We start from the raw sequence: 19966 nt of genomic DNA on the forward strand, positions 1-19966 counted from the left end.
CATGAGGAGCTGAGCGGCTCGGGCGAGGCGGGCTGACGGCGGCACCATGCGGGCGGCGGCGGCGGCTGCGTCCGTGCCCTTCTTGCTGCTCTGCGCCCTGGGGACCTGCCCCCCGGCGCGCTGCGGCCCGGCAGGTAAGTTGGCCACCCTCTGTGGCTTCGGGACGTGCCATCTCCCGGGAGTCTTTGGAGCCCTCAGGCGCACTGCGAACGGGCGCCCCCATTTCCCGAGTGCGCGGGGAGATTTTTTTTTTTTTTTTTTTTAATTTGGGAGGGTGAGAAGTGGAGCAAAAATATATGTGAGGGGGCGCGCGGGTGCACAAGAATCCTTCGGACAAAAGCCTGTTTTCCTCCTTCTGGAGAGGAATGGGGAGGATGGGAAAGGGGTGCCCCGCGCCTGGGCCCCGATACTGGATGCGCTTAGATGAGCTGGTGCGGGTGTCTCTGCGTCCTTTCCAGATACGCTCCGGGAGGGAGGGGCGGCGGGGTCTGCGTAGGGGAGACGCGGGACTGCAGGATGGAGGAGTGTAGGTCACGGTCATTATTTTCGCCTTTTCTCTTCACTCCCTCCTTCCCCGCTTCCTGCCTGGAGGAGACGCCTCGCTGCCGGAGCTGGAGAAGAGGAGCGAAAACCGCTTCCTAGAGCGCCAGAGCATCGTGCCGCTGCGCCTCCTCTACAGCTCGAGCAGCGGAGACGAAACTCGGCACAACGCGCTGAACACGCGAGTGCGGGGCGACCCCGGCGGCCGGCAGGTGAGAGTCGAGGCGCGACCCGGGGGTGGTCCTCCCGCCGCCCGGCCCACCGCGACCCCGCGTGTGCTCTCGGTTGCCCCGGAGACGCGATGTCTTCTTGGGTGAAATGGGCGCAGTCCCGATGCGAGTCATGCATGGCGCTCCCTGTGCAAAAAAAAAAAAAAAAAAAAAAAAAAAAAAGAAGATAAGGTGCAAAAAGAGCCCAAAGAACCCCAGGCCGAAGGCTTTGCTCGAGGGAAGCTTTTGCGGGATGCCCCCAACTGTGCAGTAACCTGGGCAAAGGGGCGGAGACCCTCTCATAGCTGTCAAGCAAAAGCCCTGTGTAAGGGAGCAGGGAGATAGTATTGGGGCAGGGTTTGAATAATCCTTGATGTTTTAGTCCTCAAAGAGAAGATAAATGATTAACCTAAGATTGGTACTGTAAAAAAATTGAAGAAAAACAAGGCTAGACATGCCCAAGAAACCCAAACTGTAAAAATAAGTTAAACTGCAAGGTTCCCTTCACTCAGAGTTGTGGACACAAGAGATGAGCTCCTTTATCTCCACATTCTAGAAAAGATGTCCCTCTCCCCTCTTCCTCTGTTGGTAACAGGTTTCTTCGTGTAATTAGGGCTGTGTTGTTTCTTGAGCATTTGTGTTTTTAAAAATCGAGTTTATTGTTGTACCCGTATTTAGATCAATACCACACATCCACAGATATGCCTGAAAATTGCTTTGGACTTACTGGCTAATTTCAGGAATTATTTTGGGGGCTATGTAAATATTTTTGTGTTTATAAACATCAACCTATCAGGCAGTTGACCCCCACCTGTAAGTACATATTAAGACAGGAATGGGGCCGGGCTTGGTAGCTCAGCCTATAATCCCAGCACTTTGGGAGGCCGAGGCGAGTGGATTGCCTGAGCCTGCGGGTTCGAGACCTGCCCAGGCAACTTGATGAGACCTCATCTCTACAATAAATAAAAAATTAACCGGCGTGGTAGCACACGCCTGTAGTTACGGCTACTTGGAAGACTGAGGCGGAAGGATCGCTGGAGCCCAGCAGGTCGAGGCTGCGGTGGCCGGGAGCGGCCACTGCACTCCAGTCTGGGCGACAGACTGAGACTCCAACTCAAACAAACAAACAAACAAACAAAAAGACAAGAATTGTTCATGTGGTTGAAATTTTTGTAAACTTCACTGAAGTAAAGGCAAGCTGAATGTTTTCATATATTTATCAGTACTTTAACATATATCTTCATGTAATAATTTGCTAATTTATCTATATGTGTAAAATATATAGAATAGAAAATATTATTTAATTCTGTATTTGTAGCCAAATATTTGGTTCTGTCAATATTTTGTTAATATATGGTAGGAAGTTAAAGGACTACAGTAATATCCATCAAAATTAGATTATTGTAGTAGAATATCTGTTAAATCTTTAATTGAAGGATTCTTTTATTTGAATTAATGTTCAATAATTGCCTATTTTCCTTTTTAATTTTGACTTGTTACCATGGTAAAACTGAAGAAGCAAGGAACACAGTTTTCCTGTCTTATTTTTCAATTAATTAGGATTATTTCTATGGAGGAATATTCTCACACTCATTTGCAACACACAAAAAAGTAGAATATTTTATTGACCCTCCAGCTTCAACAATTAGCAACTCATGGCAAATCTTATTTTACCTATGTCTTACCCATTTTCTTTCCTGTATTATTTTGAAACAAATCGTGTCATTTTATTCATAAAAACCTCAGTAATAAACCACTAAAGGATAAGGATTCTTTACAAAATATAACCATGATATAATATTTTTAAAAATTAAGAATAATTTCTTACTACTATCAAATATCCTGTCTTTTCCAACTTCTAGTTGTCTCAGATATTATATATATGTGCATGTATATGTACACTTTTAAAATATTTATGTCTGTATACACATATTACTATACATATACATATTTATGTATGTATACATACAGTATACATTTTATATATAAAACATTTAAGTTCGTTTGTCTGAACCAGGACCCCGATAATATCTATAAACTGACATTAGTCTATTTTTTTGTTTGTTTTAAGAAAGTATTTTAGTGTATGGCTCTCCCTTCTCCATTTTTTTTTTTTTTTTCCATGAAGGCATGAGGTCTTTCATCACGTAGAGTTTCTCACAGTCTGACTTTTGCTGATATACCCAGTGCTTAAAAAAAAAAAAAAATCACAAAAACTTTCTGGGAGAGGAAGGGAGACTGAAGGAAGTAGGGATACATAAAAAGAAAATCACAGGATCAAACCTGGGAACACTGAGAACCTCTGCTTCATGCTGGTCTTCAGGTACCTTCTGTCCTCTGTGTTGGTGAAGGGTCACCGCTTTTGGAAAACAGACCAGTCCTCTTCCTTTTCTCTGCATTTATAGAGCACCACTTCTGCAGTTTTTTTTGATCAATGGCCTCTTAACTTGGGACAGAAGATACCTTGGGTCCAGCTTCTACTTCTTACAGCAGTAAAACTCATAATTGAGAAGAATGACTGGTTTTTGGTGAGGTTTGAATGAATTGGTAGGATTTGATTTAACAGCAATTAGTTTAACAGGTTCTTAATTCAAGTCAGAAGTGAAAGTGATGTTTTGTCATCAAAGTATCTGGCACATAGTAATGTACACATGTCTCCATGTCTGCATCACCTGGCAGCCACTGTGGTTTACCATGCTACCTACCCTACAGGTGGACATAATTGACAGCTAAGACCAAATCTGGGCAGAACTGTAAAGACCTTAAAAAGTTGGCTGTAAGTAAGTCAACTTTTCCTTCAAATAGGAAACTAGGAAATTTTCTTGTTCTTCTGGCATTTCTGTTTTCCCTAAGAGCTGTCATTGCACCTGAAACCATAAGTTGATTTTATATGGCCCTTGTTATTTTCTTGATAATTAAATAGATGTAACTTATGGCATCTTACACACCCATAGATATTTTTAGCAACTGCCTTTCTACTTCAGAAACAAGACCAGAATGCTTTTTCTGTGAATTCACAAAGCTTATATACATTTGTTGATTTGTTTATGTAAAAGGGATTTATTTACTTGTGCTACCCTGGACCAATTTTTTTGTGCAAGACCCTGGGTATCTAGGGATAAAAGACACAATTTTACCCGTTACAGAGTTCACAAACAAGTGGAAAGATGAATGAGTGAATAATAATTATACTTTTGCCCTGGGATTTTTCTGGAGGTAATGAGAGAACTGTGAAGGCAAAGAAGACTCGGTCCTTAACCTGGGTGAGCAGTTAGAGGGGGTTTTCTGGGGAAGCTGTGTTTGCGGGTGAGTTAGGAATTGCCATATTAAAGGGAGGGGTGAGCATGTCCAATAGAAGAGACAGTAAGTACACAGCACATGGGAGTTAGGACAGACATGTTTTTTGTTAATTGCAAATAATTAAGATTTAAGAGGCAGACAAGATGAAACAGGAAAGCAGAATGTAGATGCTGCAGCATCTTTTTGACTTGCTGAGGAATTTGGAAATTATCCTGAAGGCAGTCAAAGGGTTTTAGTAAGGAGAGTTAACTGACCAGATTCTGCTTTGTGGGATAATTCTAATTTTTAGAAATGAATCATTTTAATTTCAAAGAGTAAGTGGCTGCGGTTGTTTAATTCACTGGTAAATGCCAGTTCACATGATCATTAAGGTTCACAAGAACTTAGTTACTAAATATTTGAAAATACTGTATAAATGAGTTAATATTTGTAAAGCACTTAGAACAGTGCTGGGCATATAGTATGAGTCTTTGTTAAATAACAGTAACTCCCTCAGGCTGCTTGAGTACTATTTAGAAATTTTATGACATCATTTGAATGCAAAATGGTGGCTTAATTACCTGAGTTTGACGCAGTCCCAGAAGAAGGCTGCAAATTACTTGAATTTATATTTAACCAATTGGAACCAAATATTCATAGAGATGGAATAGACTTTATAGACCATATAACCTAATTCAGAAATTACTTTTACTTGTTAAGATCAAACCATTGACCAAGATGAATTTGCTAATTGCCCTGATCTGATCACTATACATTATAGATATTGAAACAACACTATGTATTCCATCAATCTGTACAGTTATTATATGTAAATTTTAAAAGTAAAAAGAGTAAGGAAATCGGCATTGCATTATTTAATACTTCAGAAAGCTTGCAACTATGATTGCATAAACTTCCTGAATTTTATGTATAATGTCTCTTTATTTCAGTTTTTATTCCTAAATAGGAATAGAAAACTTACATTTTGGAAGAAATTTGCATTTTAGTTCTGTTTAAATGCTACGAATTTGATTGGTGTGAAATAGTAATTCTGTTGATAGGAGTACATACTGTAAAAGATTTCTTTACTACATGGTCAGTTACTTGAGTGCATGCCTTATTTTTGTCTCAAGTAGGATGATCAGCCCATGCTCAAAGTTTATTATGCCACAGAGTCTTAGAAATAGTATTCAAAGTAATCATATTTGATTATAGGTAATCTTGCTATCTTCAAGGTTGTTTACCTAGTTTGAATTAATTTCAGCCCTGGAATATCACACTCAGGACTAGAATACTCCAAATATTCAGAGTCTTTCTTTTGTCTTGAAATTACTTGTTTTGAAAGAATTATATATTTGCAAGTAAAAAAGATAAAACTTATATTTTTAACTGGTCTTCTTTATAGGCAAGATATTACCTTCTGAGTTTTACTGATGGTTTGATACTGATAATAATGTAATTGCTATTTTGTGGAGTAAGCACCTTAATGATTACTTCTTTGTCAACCAAGTATCATAGATTTATAGCATCAAGGATAAATTATTTTGTGGTTTATTTTGTTGTGTGGTTACCACATACATCTTCAATAGTTTGCCTTTGTGATTGTATTTCTTTACAAGTAGCAGAATTTTTGTCAGACATCTTTGTTGTTAGTGAATAAATGAGCTACTTTTTTCCTCTATCAGTTTTCCTAGAAAGTGTTACAGTTTCTCAAGTAGTTAGGTGCCAAAGACCTAGATGTACAATTTATCATAGTTTTTATAAACAGTAGTGAATAGGAAAATGATGGCAGCAAGATGGCAAGCAGTAGGTGTGTTCCATTTTTATGACTATATTTATACATATGCCCAAGCATGGATGAGCTGTACTAACATTGTGCTGTTTCATTTGGGGAGCCCTGAGTCAGCCTGACAGTAAATTGTCTGCAGAGCTGCTTCCCTGATGGAAAAGGACTCCTAGGAATTACAGCTTTGGAAGTATTTTGCAAAGACAGCACAGACGTCTATTTTTTTCCCCTTAAATGTGCATTTGTGTTAAACTAAGTAGCTCAGTATTGATAAGGTTTTGCCACCAATCAAACCTTTGTTCTACTGCTATAAATAGGAAGGAGGTATTATTCCCCTACCAACCATCTTCTCTTACAATTAAATAGTTAAGAAAAAGTAAAATTCAGAGTGATAGGAGTTTCTTTTACATCTTGTTTCTATTCTTTGAGATTCTAAGTTGTGTACATATGTTGGAGTATCTTTGAAATTCTACCTAATGATTTTACTGTGCAAAAAGGGAACCAGTCTTTTATCACTTTTTTACAGCTACATATGGGAACTAACTGTGAATGACTCTTAAGAGTATATAAGTTGATAAAAATTATTTATAGTTTTATTTGCTTTCTCATATTGCAAAGAATGCCAAGAGTTCTGCTATAATTTTTTTTTTAAACAATTAGAGCCCCTCCTAGAAGTACATACATGGAGAGGGGACTGCTTTTTTTGTCATGACACAGTGAAAGCAAGAATCAACATGGCCAGTAGTATTCAACAGCTCCAGCAGGGCTAACAAAATAGGGCCATATTTACCATTAAGTATCATGGATAAGTCCAAAAGGGAAAGAAGATGCTCACAAAAGTGGGATAGAGAGAGCAGAAAGAAAAGAAGAGACCTTGAGGGGAGTGGTGAAAATTGTAGTACTTGATATAGATTAACTTGTTGCAAACTCACAAAAATCACATATGACAGGTAATACTTATGTAAAATCACAAAGCTAATAAGGACTTGAACCCAGGCACTTTAGCTCCACTGCACTGCCTGTGTGCTTAACCACTATGCTAAAGTGGTCTTATGGTAGGGGGCCACCAACAGTTTTTTAGATGTTGTTCAGTGGCCCTGGGATCAAAGATTCCTTATATTATTCCACTGGAATATATTTTCTGCAGTGTTTGAAGAATAGATATTACATATTTTAAAATTATACAATAGTGAAGAAACTTGTATAACAATAGGGGTGTTTCATTTTTACTATTTTGAAAATGAAAATGGAATATGTAAAGATATTTGACATTTAAAAGGTGAAAAACACCTCTTGAAGGACATGTGCTGTTTGTAGATCCATACACTGACTATTATACTTTTTCACTTATAAATAAAAGATTTTAGAATTCAGCGATCAACACTAAAATTATATATGCTCTTTTGTGGTAAGTTTCATAAATAGAAACATTAAATGCTAAACAGGAATTCATATTCTTATTTCCTTCTCCAAAAGAAAAGATACAAAATATCTTCACAGAACTAGTAGCTCTGGAGTCTCAAATGGTGTCATTCAGGTAAAAGAGATACTTTATCAATAACAACAAAAAATGATAGCTTCTGTGAACATCTTTATAATAAAAGCATTAGAGGCCAGGTGCAGATCAGTTATCTGGCACTCTGGGAGGCTGAGACAGGAGGATTGCTTGAGCCCAGGAGTTTGAGACCAGCCTAGCCAACATAGTGAGACCTTGTCTCTGCAAGAAATGAAAAGATTAACCGAGGGTGGTGGCATGTACCTGTAGTCCCAGCTACTCAGGAGGCTGGGGTAGAAGGATTGTCTGAGCTGAGGAGGTCAAGACTACAGTGATCTGAGATTATGTCATTGTACTCCAGCCATGGCAACATAGTGAGCTTTTGACTCAAAAAAAAGAAAGAAAAAAAGATAATAAAAGCAGTGGATAAATGCTCTAGAAAGTAAAAATTGGGGGAAAGAGGTGAACAAATAAAAATTAATCGTTATTTTAATAAATATCTGAATACAAACATTTATGATATATAAATATATAATCTTATGTATACATATAGATAATATATAACATCTGTTTACCATGTACCAGTCATGCTGAGTGATTTACATGTATTATATCGCAATATAAGGTATATATTTTTTTTATACCCATTTTATAGATGAGGAAACTGTGGCCTATAGAAGCTGATTAAGTTGACTAGGGTCATACAGTTGTATAACTGGAAAAAGGATTCTCAAACAAAATGCTAGAAATCAGCATAAAATAATCCTCTGTGTTGGAACATATCTAGAATTTCCTTAGGATACTCTTGATCCCGCTCAGGTCTCCTCCCTGGCTAACTTGCAATTATTTTACACATAGTTAAAATAGAGTTCAACATACAGTGTTTTTAAAAATAGAAACATTTTATATAAAAATGATGTTAGACTTCTAGCTGTCCTTTACTTGTGATTTCATCATTGGAGTTCCTTTTTGTTTCCCAGAGTTCCTTTTAAAATAAAAATCAGTTTTTTTTTTTCTCCAAGACAGACTATTATATGGAACTTGATTTTGAAAATAAAATTAAAAAAATACTGTGCCATGATCCAGAAATATCAACAGTTCTAACTGGAAAGAGAATGAATAAGGAACTTAATCATTCCCCTCTACCCCTGAACCTATTTGTTGTTTTTGTGTTGAAGAGATTTTATGTATCAGCAAGCATAAATGAACATTTTTTCCTCCTTTTAAAAATTAATTTTGTGCCAGGGGATTTTAGCACTTAGCAATAGTTGCCCTTTTGTTGCATTTTCTGTCCCAGGTAAAGATCATTAGATAACTCTTTGAAGATGAGAAATCGATGATGCTTTCCTGGAGATAGGCCTCGAGAGCTTGCATTTTGCAAGTGATTTGTAAGTTTTCTACCTGAGACGGCAGAACTCCTGGTTGACAGTTTTGTTAGACCACTTATTCTACTTGACACTGCCCTATGTCTCCAACTTTTACATTTTGTTGGTCAATTTCTATTGTGCTTTTTTTTCTATTTACCTTAGAATGTTGGGGTCAGGCTGGTCATAGCTCGAGCTTATTCTCTAAGTGGTTTCTCTTTCTTTGGATTAAACAGTAAGATGCTGAGGAGGAGCTGCTACTTGACAAAACCTGGTTCTGCAGTATCCTTGAATTCCCTGGTGGATTTTTAATGCCTTTCAATGTTCTGCCCTTGGTCTGTCCAGGAACCCAACTGTGGATCCCCAGCAGGCCTAAGTGGCAGTCAAGGTTATGCACCACCTCGGGATATTAATCTAGGTTGGGCTGGAGAAGGAGCAAGACAGTCAGCTGAGTAAACTATGATGGTTAGATATTGGCAGGAACGAGTTGTGGGCAAAATGGTGGAGGAAGGTAAGGCTCAGGGAAATCAGGGAGCAGTTATCAAGAGAAGATACAGTGCTTGGTCTGTTCAGTTATCTTCCTGGCTCAACTGAAGAGAGCTACCTGTGAAAGAGTCCAAGGCACATTTTGAATTTTTAATCTTAGTTAACTAGGTTTTAGTGGTTGGTTCTACTTTTGATCTAGGTCTTGGGTTTTTTTAAGTTGGAAAATATAGTTTTTTATTTAGAAGTAAATGATATATAGGTAGAGAGAGAGAGGAGAAGAAGAAGAGGAGGAGGAGGAGGAGGAGGAGGAAGAGGAAGAGGAAGAAGAAGAAGAAAAGAAGAAGAAGAAAAAGATTCACCTCCCCAAGATAGGGGAGGGGGCAAAGCTAGGAAACGTGGCCGGGCCATAGCTCCAAGAACATATGGACAGACCTTAGCTTAGCAAGGCAATGGCCAGTCTTGGGTTTTTAAGAGAATCGGGTGATTTTTGCAAAGCCAGACTTACCCTGATGGTCCCTGGGATTGTTTTCATCTCCTGCCACCCCGCCCCCAACTGCTTTAAGTGCTTGATTCAAAAGGAAGAACTCCTCTTCTCTTTCTTCTTTCTCCTTTTTCTCCTTTTCCTTCTTCTCCTCTTCTTAATCTTGGTTGGTCTTTCTCAAGGTTTGCAGTCTAGTGGGAGAGGACTTTAAGGGACCTATTCTTCTCCCTATTTTAGAGTTTATACTGTAGATATTGTGCCTCTCATGAGTCAGGAGTTGAGATCCAGTTAAAGGTTGATTTTCTAACCTGTGTGGGAGTTTTGATACTCTAAAAAAAAATCACACTTATTTTGTACAGAATGATCAATAACTTTATTTGGAGTGGTATGTGGTATGTGTTAAATAAATGTATGTTGCCTGAGGCCAGGTGTGGTGGTTCATGCCTGTACTCCTAGCACTTTAGGAAGCTAAGGCAGGAGAATCACTTGAGGCCAAGAGTTCAAGACCATTCTGGGCAACACAGCCTGACCTTTGTCTCTACAAATAAATAAGTAAGTAAATAAATAAATAAATAAAATTAACTGGACATGGTGATGAGAACCTGTAGTCCCAGCTACTCAAGAGGCTGAGGTGGAAGGATCAATTGAGTCCAGCAGGTAAAGGATGTAGTGAGCCATGATTGCACCACTGTATTGACAGAGTAAGACCCTAACTCAAAAAAAAAAAGGTATGTTGACTGAATAAAAAATTTCTAAGTTAGAGTTTGAAAAATTTGTTCTTATTAAGATGGATAATTTTGCTGTCAGTCTTTGTTGACATAGACAGTGAATTTTCAAGGCGAGTTTAATGTTAACTTGTAACATAGCAAGAGTTAAGAGTACTTTGATGTGTGTTCCAAAAAAAAAACAAAAAAACAAACCCCAAAAAACAACTTAGGTAAGTGCTTAATAAGAATGAGATGTTTTTAACAGATACATTTATAGATTTACCATTATGCTGAATAATGAAGCCAGTCATTTTTTAGGAAGAGGTTTACTGACTTTGATAGAAACTTAGACATCACTGAAAATCATGAAAGTTTTGATTCAGGACCTGTTAAATTGTCACATTTTATCATCCTGTATAGCTGGTTTGGCTATAAATAGTACGTTGCTTTTTTTCTAACTTATTTCTGTATAAAAGTACTTTTTAACTTGGACAGATAATGATTGAAAAGAAGGTGGGGGAAATTCAAGAAATGTTCATTGCTGCCTCCAAAGGTTAAACCATTTTTTGGATAGGTAAGAGACTAGAGGTAAGACTCATACAGCTAAACTGCTTGAATAGCAATTTTCGTTGACTCTCAGAATCCTCTAGGGTTAAAAAAAAAAAAAGGGAAGAATATTGGTACTTAGGTACTAAGATTCTCATTTAATTTAATTTCTGAAGTAAGTTTAGCATGATGTTCTTATAGTTCTTAATGATCTTGCATAGACAGTGTTCTCTCATAGTTAATGAAGGAAAAGTACTATTAATTCATAACTTAACTAATTTAATATGAAATCTGTTTGAGGACGTTGATTGAGTTCGGCCTTTCTTTTTCTTTTTTTTTGAGTTGGAGTCTCATCTTGTTGCCCATGCTGGAGTGTAGTGTCATGCTCATGGCCACTGCAGCCCCAACCTGCTGGGCTCAGGTGATCCTTCCACCTCAGCCTTCCAAGTAGCTGGAATTACAGATGCATACCACCATCCCCAGCTGGCTAGCTTTTGTGATTTATTGTAGAGATGAGGTCTCACCAAGTTGCCCAGGCTGGTCTCTAACCCATGGCTCAGGCAGTCCTCTCACCTCAGCCTCCCAAAGTGCTGGGATTACAGGCTGAGCCATCACACCCAGCCCCCCCCCCTTTTTTTAAAAGCCAGAGTCTCATTCTGTTGCCCAGGCTGGAGTGCAGTGGCACGATCATGGCTACTGCGTCCTTGACCTGCTAGGCTCTGGTGATCCTTCTGCCTCCAGTAGCCACCATGCCTGGCTAATTTTTTTATTTATTTTGGAGACGAGGTCTCATAAGTTGCCCAGACTGGTCCTGAACCCCTGGGTTCAGGCAATCATTTCACCTCCACCTCCCAAAGTGCTGGGATTACAAGTGTGAGCCACCACCCCTGGCTCTTTTTTTTTTTTTTCCCCTCTGAGTCAGAGTCTTTTGCCTAGGCTGGAATGCAGTGGCATGATTATAGCTCACAGCAGCCTTGACCCCTCGGCTCAGACGATCCTTCTGCTTCAGTCTCCCAAGTAGCTGGGACTACAGACATGTGCCATCATGCCCAGATAATTTTTTGATTGTTTTGTAGAGACAGGGTCTCACTGTGTTGCCTAGGCTTGTCTTGAACTCCTGACCTCAAGTAGTCCTCCCATCTTGGCCTTTCAGAGTGCTGTGATTACAGATGTGAACCACCGCACCTGGTCCAAGATGGATATTTAAGTTCTGATTATGAAATCATGAAGTTTGTAGTTGCAGGGTGATGGGTAAAAATGATTTTATTTTAATTTAATCGCACCGAATAGCATGGAGTTATTTTTTTAACATGGAATTATAAGAGTGAAGCCATGGATCCTCATCTTCATTTTTATTTCTTCCCAGTATTGAGCATAGACAGGTCCTTGTTCATAAGAGGTGCTCAGTAAGTGAGTCTTGCCTGAGTGAGATTGTTGATGCCAGGACTTATTGAGGGCTGGTTCCATTTCTGTGCTTCCACGCTCCCATTGTTATACATATTAGGTTTTTCTTGGTCAATTGCTTCTTTTCTCTTCATCTCTTTCTTGCCCAGTATAGGTGCTGTCACTTTCCAATAGTCTCTTTCCATTTGCCATTTTCCTGAGAACATAGCCTTGCTCTGTTCTCATTCCCTATGACTCTTGGTTTATTTTGTATTTTCCCCCATTCTATTTCTGTCAAGTGTCTCTTTTTCTCTTAGCAACTAAAGTAAAAACAAGTCCCTGAAGGTTATTTACATTCAGTGTTGGGAACCATCCCTTTTACACATTGCTGGACTTTACTTATTTTGGGATTTAGAAAATCTGTTATAGTTCAGCAAGAGTTCCGTTTTACGACTTACTTTTAAACCAATATTTTGTGTCTTTTTCTTTTCTTTTGTTTTTGTTCATTTGTTGTTTCTTCTGTCCCCCCTTAAATTGCCCCTCATTCATTCTTTTCTTTGGATATGGATTGTAGCCCCTCTTCTGCCCTTTATTACTGGGATAATCTTCCTAAAATCATTTTCCTAGTTCTCATTGCTCATAATCCCCTGGATTTAGGCTTTGACTTATTTAAGCTTAGTTCACTTGCTGCACTGTCACTTTTCAAAACCTTAGACAGTAATCCATTGCTGCAGGATAGTGATCCATTACTACATTGCTGTAGGACTCGTATTCAGTATAAAGGAATGATGCAGCACTTTTTCAGGTATACTGAAAGTAAGACTTGCCTCATAGGCTTGGCTTAAAATTGCACATGGTTATGTGTATGTTCAGAGAGGGGGCTGGGCTACCGATAACTTGGGTGCTAGTAGAAGGTATTCCCATTAAACTATAATCTTTGGCTTAAGGTTGGTCATTCATATTCATTATTGCTTGTTCATGGCTTAGCACTGTGCCTGACCCAAAGCTGGTGCTCAGTAAATATTCATGGTCTATTTTTTGTTTCAATTTTGTGTCTGCAAGAAGTAGAAACAAGTTTTGTAACCATTTATGTTAGTTATTGTTAATGATTTTTTGTACTTTTGAGATATTTTCAACAGTTACAATATTTTTTCCTCTGTATTCAAATCTTTCGTTGGGATGGGGTGGAAAGGATTATGGGCCTCCTTCTACACTTATGTCTAGTCTCTATTATTTCTTCCTCCTCCACCCCATATACTCCTTCTGGTCCGGCAGAGCCACCCTATATTCAGTGTGCCCAGCTTCTGGGGGATCCCCTCAGAAGGTGTCTAAACTGTAAGTGCTGTCCCTCTTGCTTCCAATCTGAGGCAGTGTTTCTTAGGAAAGGCAGGGCCATGTTGATGAAGGGAGAGAGAAAACACCAAAGAAAGTGACAGGAACTTGGACAATGATTGGCAGACTGGCATTCTACCTCATAAAGCTGCCTTGCTGTCTTGCAGCCTCTTTAATTATTGTGACAAAATCATTCATGTCAGTTTATAGCCCTGTCTCTTCCAACAAAAATAAATCCAAGCTATTTAACCTTTTTGTGTGACTTTATTCACCAGACTTTGCCATTTGCTGCCTGAAGCTGTATTTTCTTTAAGACAATGATATATGTCTTCTGAGAGAGTGACATAGAGTATTTTTGATGGCTCTGAATTCATATGACATATTCAGCTAAGGATTTCCCTTGATATTTATTCTTGGGGTTTTGATTTTTTTCAACTATGATTTTGAACTAAGGACAACATTCTTTATTTTTTTTTACCATGTAGGTAAGCCCCAGATGTTTTATTGTCTAATAATTTTTATTTTAATTTTTTTTGATTTTTATCTCACTATTATGGACCAACAAGTTAATATGAAATATTTGTATTTAATATGGATTAATTATATACATTAATTAATGTATAAATTTACATATAAAATGTTCCATTTATATTTATAAAGTTATATAACAAAGTATGTTTTAATATTTATTAATTATATGTCAATTTATTAATTATAAAAAACATTTATAATTTTTTATTTCTTAGGAGGTGGATGTTATGCATACGCCATGAAATCTCTGTTTCTAAGAGATCTGCACATGCAGATCAGAAAAAAAATACCAATAGAGAATAATCACTTTAGTATAGTAGTTTCAAGCATTTATATCTTAGTGTGAGTTAAGGACCTGAAAGTGGTTTAAGACAGAAGTAAGGACTTGTGGTGGAGAGGAGGTCCCATGTTTTTTTTTTTTTTTTGAGTTGGAGTCTCACTCTGTCGCCCAGACTGGAGTGCAGTGGCCACTCCTGGCCGCCGCAGCCTCGACCTGCTGGGCTCTGGTGATCCTTCTGCTTCAGCCTTCCAAGTAGCCGGAATTACAAGCACGCGCTACCACGCCCGGCTAATTTTTTTGATTTATTGTAGAGAGAGGTCTCGCTAAGTTGCCCAGGTGGGTCTCGAACCCGCGGGCTCAGGCAAACCACTCACCTCAGCCTCCCAAGGTGCGGGATTACAGGCTGAGCCACCGAGCCTGGCAGTCCCATGTTAAAAGATAAAGATCAAGTAGCTGTCCCACAGAAATTAACTCTTTAACAGTTTCCGTTACTTCAACTGACCTAGTGTAATCTTCAGAATAAAATAATTTGTATTTTACTTGCATGTATTTTAAAACGGTTTTATTGAGACATTTGCATGCCACAGAATTCACTCATTTAAAAATGGTATACAATGAGAAGTTTTTACTGTATTCAGAAAGTTGTGCAATTATCACCACAATCAAGTTTAAAACATTTTCATCACTTCAGAAAGAAACCCTATACCCATTTTTCCAAATTTCCCCCCAAATTTCCCCCCTGTCCTCAGCTCTAGGCAACCATCTGACTTTTTCACTTAGTATAATGTTTATAAGTTTCATGTATGTTGTAGCATGTATCAGCACTTCATTCCTTTTTTTGCTGAATAATATGTCATTATTTATCTGTTCACCTTGATGGACTTTTGGGTTGCTTCCACTTTTTGACTATTTTGAATAATGCTGCTGTGAACATTTGTGTAAAAATTTTTGTGCAGACATGTGGAAACACACATCAAAGATCAAAATAAGTGTATCATGAAGAAAATACTTGTCTTTATTACATGCTGTGGTATATATACTTTTCATTTTACTCTGTCTTGTTTCATTTTCTAAAATATCCTGCGTATGGCATAGAACCCGCTAAAGGGTCATTATCTTGCCTAATTTTAAAAACTGTCCTATAGGATTCCTGACAGATAAGCTCAATAACTGTGAGACAGCCTTTCTTTTGTACAGTTCCGACTGAAAAGGTTATAGAAGGTTGAATCAACAACTGCCTCCTTGTAGCTTCCTGCCATTACTTTTTGTTTCTAGTAGTATTCCTGCCAACAGTATTAGAGACATTGGGAGTATCCTGTTACTCATGCCTTAACTGTTACAAGGTAGCAGTGAAATTGACCACGTGATGGTGCTTGTATAAATTTCTTGAGTTGATTTTTAAATATAAAATGCTTAAGTTTTGACATAGTTCAAATATACAAAGAGGTAGATAGAATAATGTGACAGATACCCTTGTATTCTCTACCCAGAATGACCAAACTTTTGTAGTTGTTTTTTAGAAGAAATAAACATTACAGATTCAGTTGATACTCTCTTGCCCTTCTATTTCTCCTCCTTTCCCAGAGGAAATTATTATCTTGCAATTGGTGTGTATGCTTCTTGGCTTTGTTTTCACACTTTCATACATAAATATATATCCATAACAATATATATGTTCATTGTGTTTTTTATATACATGTTTGGTATCATATATATCATTTTATCCCTCCTCAACATTGATTTTTGATTTTATGATGATACAGGTAAAATATTCAGGCTCATTTCTTTTTATGGCAACCTGGATTTTCATTTTCTCAACCTGTCATTTATGTATTCATTTTTTCATCCATAGTATTCCATAGTATTTATATCTTGTTTACAGTGGTTTGCTCTTATAAGCAGTTCATGCCATTGATTTACACATTTGCATGAGTTTCTGTGGAGTATATCTTTTTTTTTGAGTTGCAGCCTCACTCTGTCACGCGGGCTGGAGTGCAGTGGCACACTCATGGCCAGCCCAGCGTTGACCTGCTGGGCTCCAGTGATCCTTCCACCTCAACCTTCCAAGTAGCTGAAACTACAGGAGTGCACTGCCACACCCGATTAATTTTTTTTATTTATTGTGAAGACGAGGTCTTGCCAAGTTGCCCAGGCTGGTCTTGAACCTGGGGGCTCAGGCAATCCACTTGCTTCGGCCTCCCATAATGCTGGGATTACAGACTGTTTCACCGAGACCGGCTGGAGTATATTTTTAGAAGTGAAATTGTAAAATTCTAGGCTTTGCAGATTGTCAAATTCTCTTTATATTGCCGAGTCAAATAGTAACATAGTAAATTATACTCTATCAATAGTGCATAAGAATTTCTGTATATTCCAATCTTCATCATTATTCGGAATCATAAGACTTAAATTTTTAGCAATATTATGGGTATGAAATGGTATCTAATTATTTTACTCTCCCTGATGACTGATAGGGTTAGGGCATCTTTGGTAATCTGTATTTCCTCTCTGACTGGCTTATTCATAGACTTTCTCCATTTTTCTACTGAGATTTTTGTCTTTTTCTTATTGATTTTTGGAATTAAAAAATATTCAAGACTATTTTCTGTTATTGGTTATCTATGTTGCAAGTACTTTTTTTTTTTAGTTTGTGGATTCTCTTTGCCTTCTCATTGTATCTTACAGGTTAAATTTTTTTTATGTTATCCATATCTATCCTTTTCTTTGTGATTCTTTGTGTGTTTGTGTATGACTATTGCTGTAGAATCTACTTTTGTTTTAGAATAAGTCTTAATTTTTCATAAAATAAGTCCCTGATGTATTTTTCTTTTTAAAAAAGTATTGTGGAATAATGATTAAGGATTAGAGGACCTGGAATTAGACTGCATGGATTCAAAACCCACCTCTGCCACTAGCTAACTGTATGAACTTGGCAGCACTTAACTTTTCTAATCCTGAGTTTTTACACCAATGAAATGTGAATAGGAAATACAACCCAGCTGATATGTTGTTGTGAGAATTAAAAGATATAATATACATAAGGTTATAGCTGGGTGTTTGGCATATAGTAAGGGTTCAATAAATGTTAGCTCTTTTTAAATTTAGCTCCTATAATTATCATTTCTTGTTATAAAAGTAATACCCAGTTCCTTATATTCACAAATCACTGGATTGCTCTGTTTTCACAGGAGCTATGATTTGTATCAAATGTTCCAAGAGGATAGAAACAATTTGGACTCTGGTGCTAGTTCTGGATTCCAGCTTTGGTCTTGCAGCAGATGTTTCCAAAAACATACCCACCAGATTAGAGGATGAGTCTCCATTTTAATAGTCCATTTTATTTTCCTTTTAAAAAAAGTTTTATCTGAAGAACTTCAAGATTCAAATCAAAAGGAACAGACAGGTGAGGAAGAAAGGGCTTCCCAAATTTTATAGACTGTGGCAGCTATAAGAAAGTCTATTCTTCTATGAGGACTAAGATCACCTTGCATTTGATACATATTTATGCCAACAATACTGATTTTTAATACAACCTTTTAATAACAGCTTTATTGACATGTTCATATAGCACAAAATTCACTGTTTTAAAGTGTGCAATTCAGTGGTTTTTAATGTAGTTTCTGATAAAACTTCGTCATTCTTAATTCATTGTTTTTTCCTTTTTACTAGAGCTCTTCACTTTTTATCCCTGCATTGTTTTTGGTATTATTGTAGACTAGTTGTGATCTTAAATTATTCAGCTTCTTATTGACGTGACTCTGGGTCCAACTCTGAATGCAGCCTTCAACTTAATGGGAAGAGCTTCTATGTTCTTGCAGTGAATTCTCATATTTAATAAATATTTTAACACTTAATCAATCAACCATGTGTTCCTGAATTTCCAACAGTTTTCAACAAACAGTCTTTCCAGAATCTGTTATTCTAAAGTTAATTGTTTGTGTTATTTCTTTTTCTCAAGAAATAATTAGGTTAGAAGAAGTCCGTATGCTTTTATTTTAGCATCATATGTTCACTGCAGAAAGCATTCAGGAAGTAAAGAGCTCCAAGCCCTGATAGTATTGGTGCTACTGCCGTCGGTGCCGGTGATGGTGGTGGTGGTGGTGGTGGTGGTGGTGTGTTTGTGTGTGGAGAGTGTTCATGGGACATCTCTTCTCCATAAGTCCAATAAGAACTAAGTCAGGCTTAGTTCTTATTTCACTTGATGAAAAGAGAAACAGCTATACTTTTCTCTGCACTTTCTAGCCCTCATACAATTGAGTTTTCAGTTATGTTTGAGCTATTAATTATGCCTTTTTATAGCTCCTGTTCTTTGCAGTGTGTTTTCACTAGAACTAGAGTCTTGATTTCTCTTTTTGTCATCCCATCTTTGAAAAATGAGGGAACTGAGGGAACCGGCAAATATTTAATAGACTTTGATTATTGATTCTTGTTTCCTGTCTTATGAAGTTTAAACTTGCTAGCTCTGCAATTAAAATTTTTCCACTAGTTCTTTTATATTTCAGGTTAAGTCCCAATAACTATTTTGGGTAACACTAATAGTTTGTGTGTGTTTGTGTGTGTATGTGTGTTATACTTATTTCCTATGATTTGACTTGTGAACTGACATCCTTTTAACTCACCCTACAAATATTTTTCGAGGGCCTGCTATGTGGCAGATGCCATTCTGGGTCCTTGGGATATGCCAATGAATAAAAATCTCCACAAATTTCTTTCTTCTAGGGTTTATGTTCTAGCACATAGATTAAAAAAAGAGTAGATGATAAATGATATAGTATGTTGGAAGTAAAGAAAAATATAGCTTGGTAATGGGGATTGGTGGCGCAGAGAGGTTTGGGAGCATAAATTGTAATTTTTAGGAGGCTAGTCCATTAAGCCTCTGCAAAGGTGATTTTAGGAAAAGTTTTGCAGGATGTAGGGAGTCAGCCATACAGGTATCTTAGAGAGAGCATGCAATAACTCCAAGGTCAGATTGTGCCTGTGAAGTATGAATAACAAGATGACTGCTCCAAAGAAGATTGGTGATGGAAAGTCCTGTTGAAAATTGTGCTGGGAGGAAATATTTGGAATCATTCACATCTCTGGAAGTTTTTTGTTTTTTTTTTTGAGTCATCTGTCACCTAGACTAGAGTGCAGTGGTAGTATCAACCTACTGGGCTCAGGAGATCCTTCCTCCTCAACCTTCCAAGTTGCCAGAACTACAGGTATGTGCCACCAAGCCCAGCTAATTTTTGATTTCTTGTAGAGACAAGGCCTCACCATGTTGCCCAGGCTAGTCTCAAATCCCTGGACTCAGGGAATCCTCTTGCCTCCACCTCCCAGAGGGCTGGGAATTATAGGTGTGAGCCAGTACCTGGCCTTCTGGCAGTATCTTTGGTTTTATCCTACAGATTCACAGTACTGGATTATCTCACCAAGGAAGAGATTTTCACTATGGTGTCTGAATGTAATCTATCCTCCTCTTCTTCCCACAGTACCACAATGTAATACATTTGGATTCTACTTTGCAAGACAGCATTGCTTTAGTGCACTTAAATATACTCTATTTTG

At 37.8% G+C, this 19966-nt stretch overlaps 1 protein-coding gene across 1 annotated transcript; it reads left to right on the forward strand.

The window, feature by feature from the left end:
* The first annotated feature begins 30 nt into the window (after positions 1 to 30).
* LOC103263656 (disintegrin and metalloproteinase domain-containing protein 22-like) lies at positions 31 to 857 on the forward strand. Its single transcript, XM_008061326.1, has 2 exons — positions 31 to 134; positions 592 to 857. The coding sequence occupies exons 1-2, from the start codon at positions 47 to 49 to the stop codon at positions 855 to 857; spliced, it is 354 nt and encodes a 117-aa protein (XP_008059517.1). The 5' UTR covers positions 31 to 46.
* Positions 858 to 19966: the final 19109 nt, after the last annotated feature.

The sequence above is a fragment of the Carlito syrichta genome, unplaced genomic scaffold (assembly GCF_000164805.1).
Source record: "Carlito syrichta isolate Samal-C Ts95f unplaced genomic scaffold, Tarsius_syrichta-2.0.1 Scaffold305203, whole genome shotgun sequence".
Lineage (NCBI taxonomy): Eukaryota > Metazoa > Chordata > Mammalia > Primates > Tarsiidae > Carlito > Carlito syrichta.

Bases quoted from the DNA above. Each gene is read 5' to 3' on its own strand.
- LOC103263656 (XM_008061326.1), top strand. From the start codon at position 47: ATGCGGGCGGCGGCGGCGGCTGCGTCCGTGCCCTTCTTGCTGCTCTGC. The intron at 135-591 runs GTAAGTTGGCCA...TCCTGCCTGGAG, and splicing joins GGCGCGCTGCGGCCCGGCAG to GAGACGCCTCGCTGCCGGAG.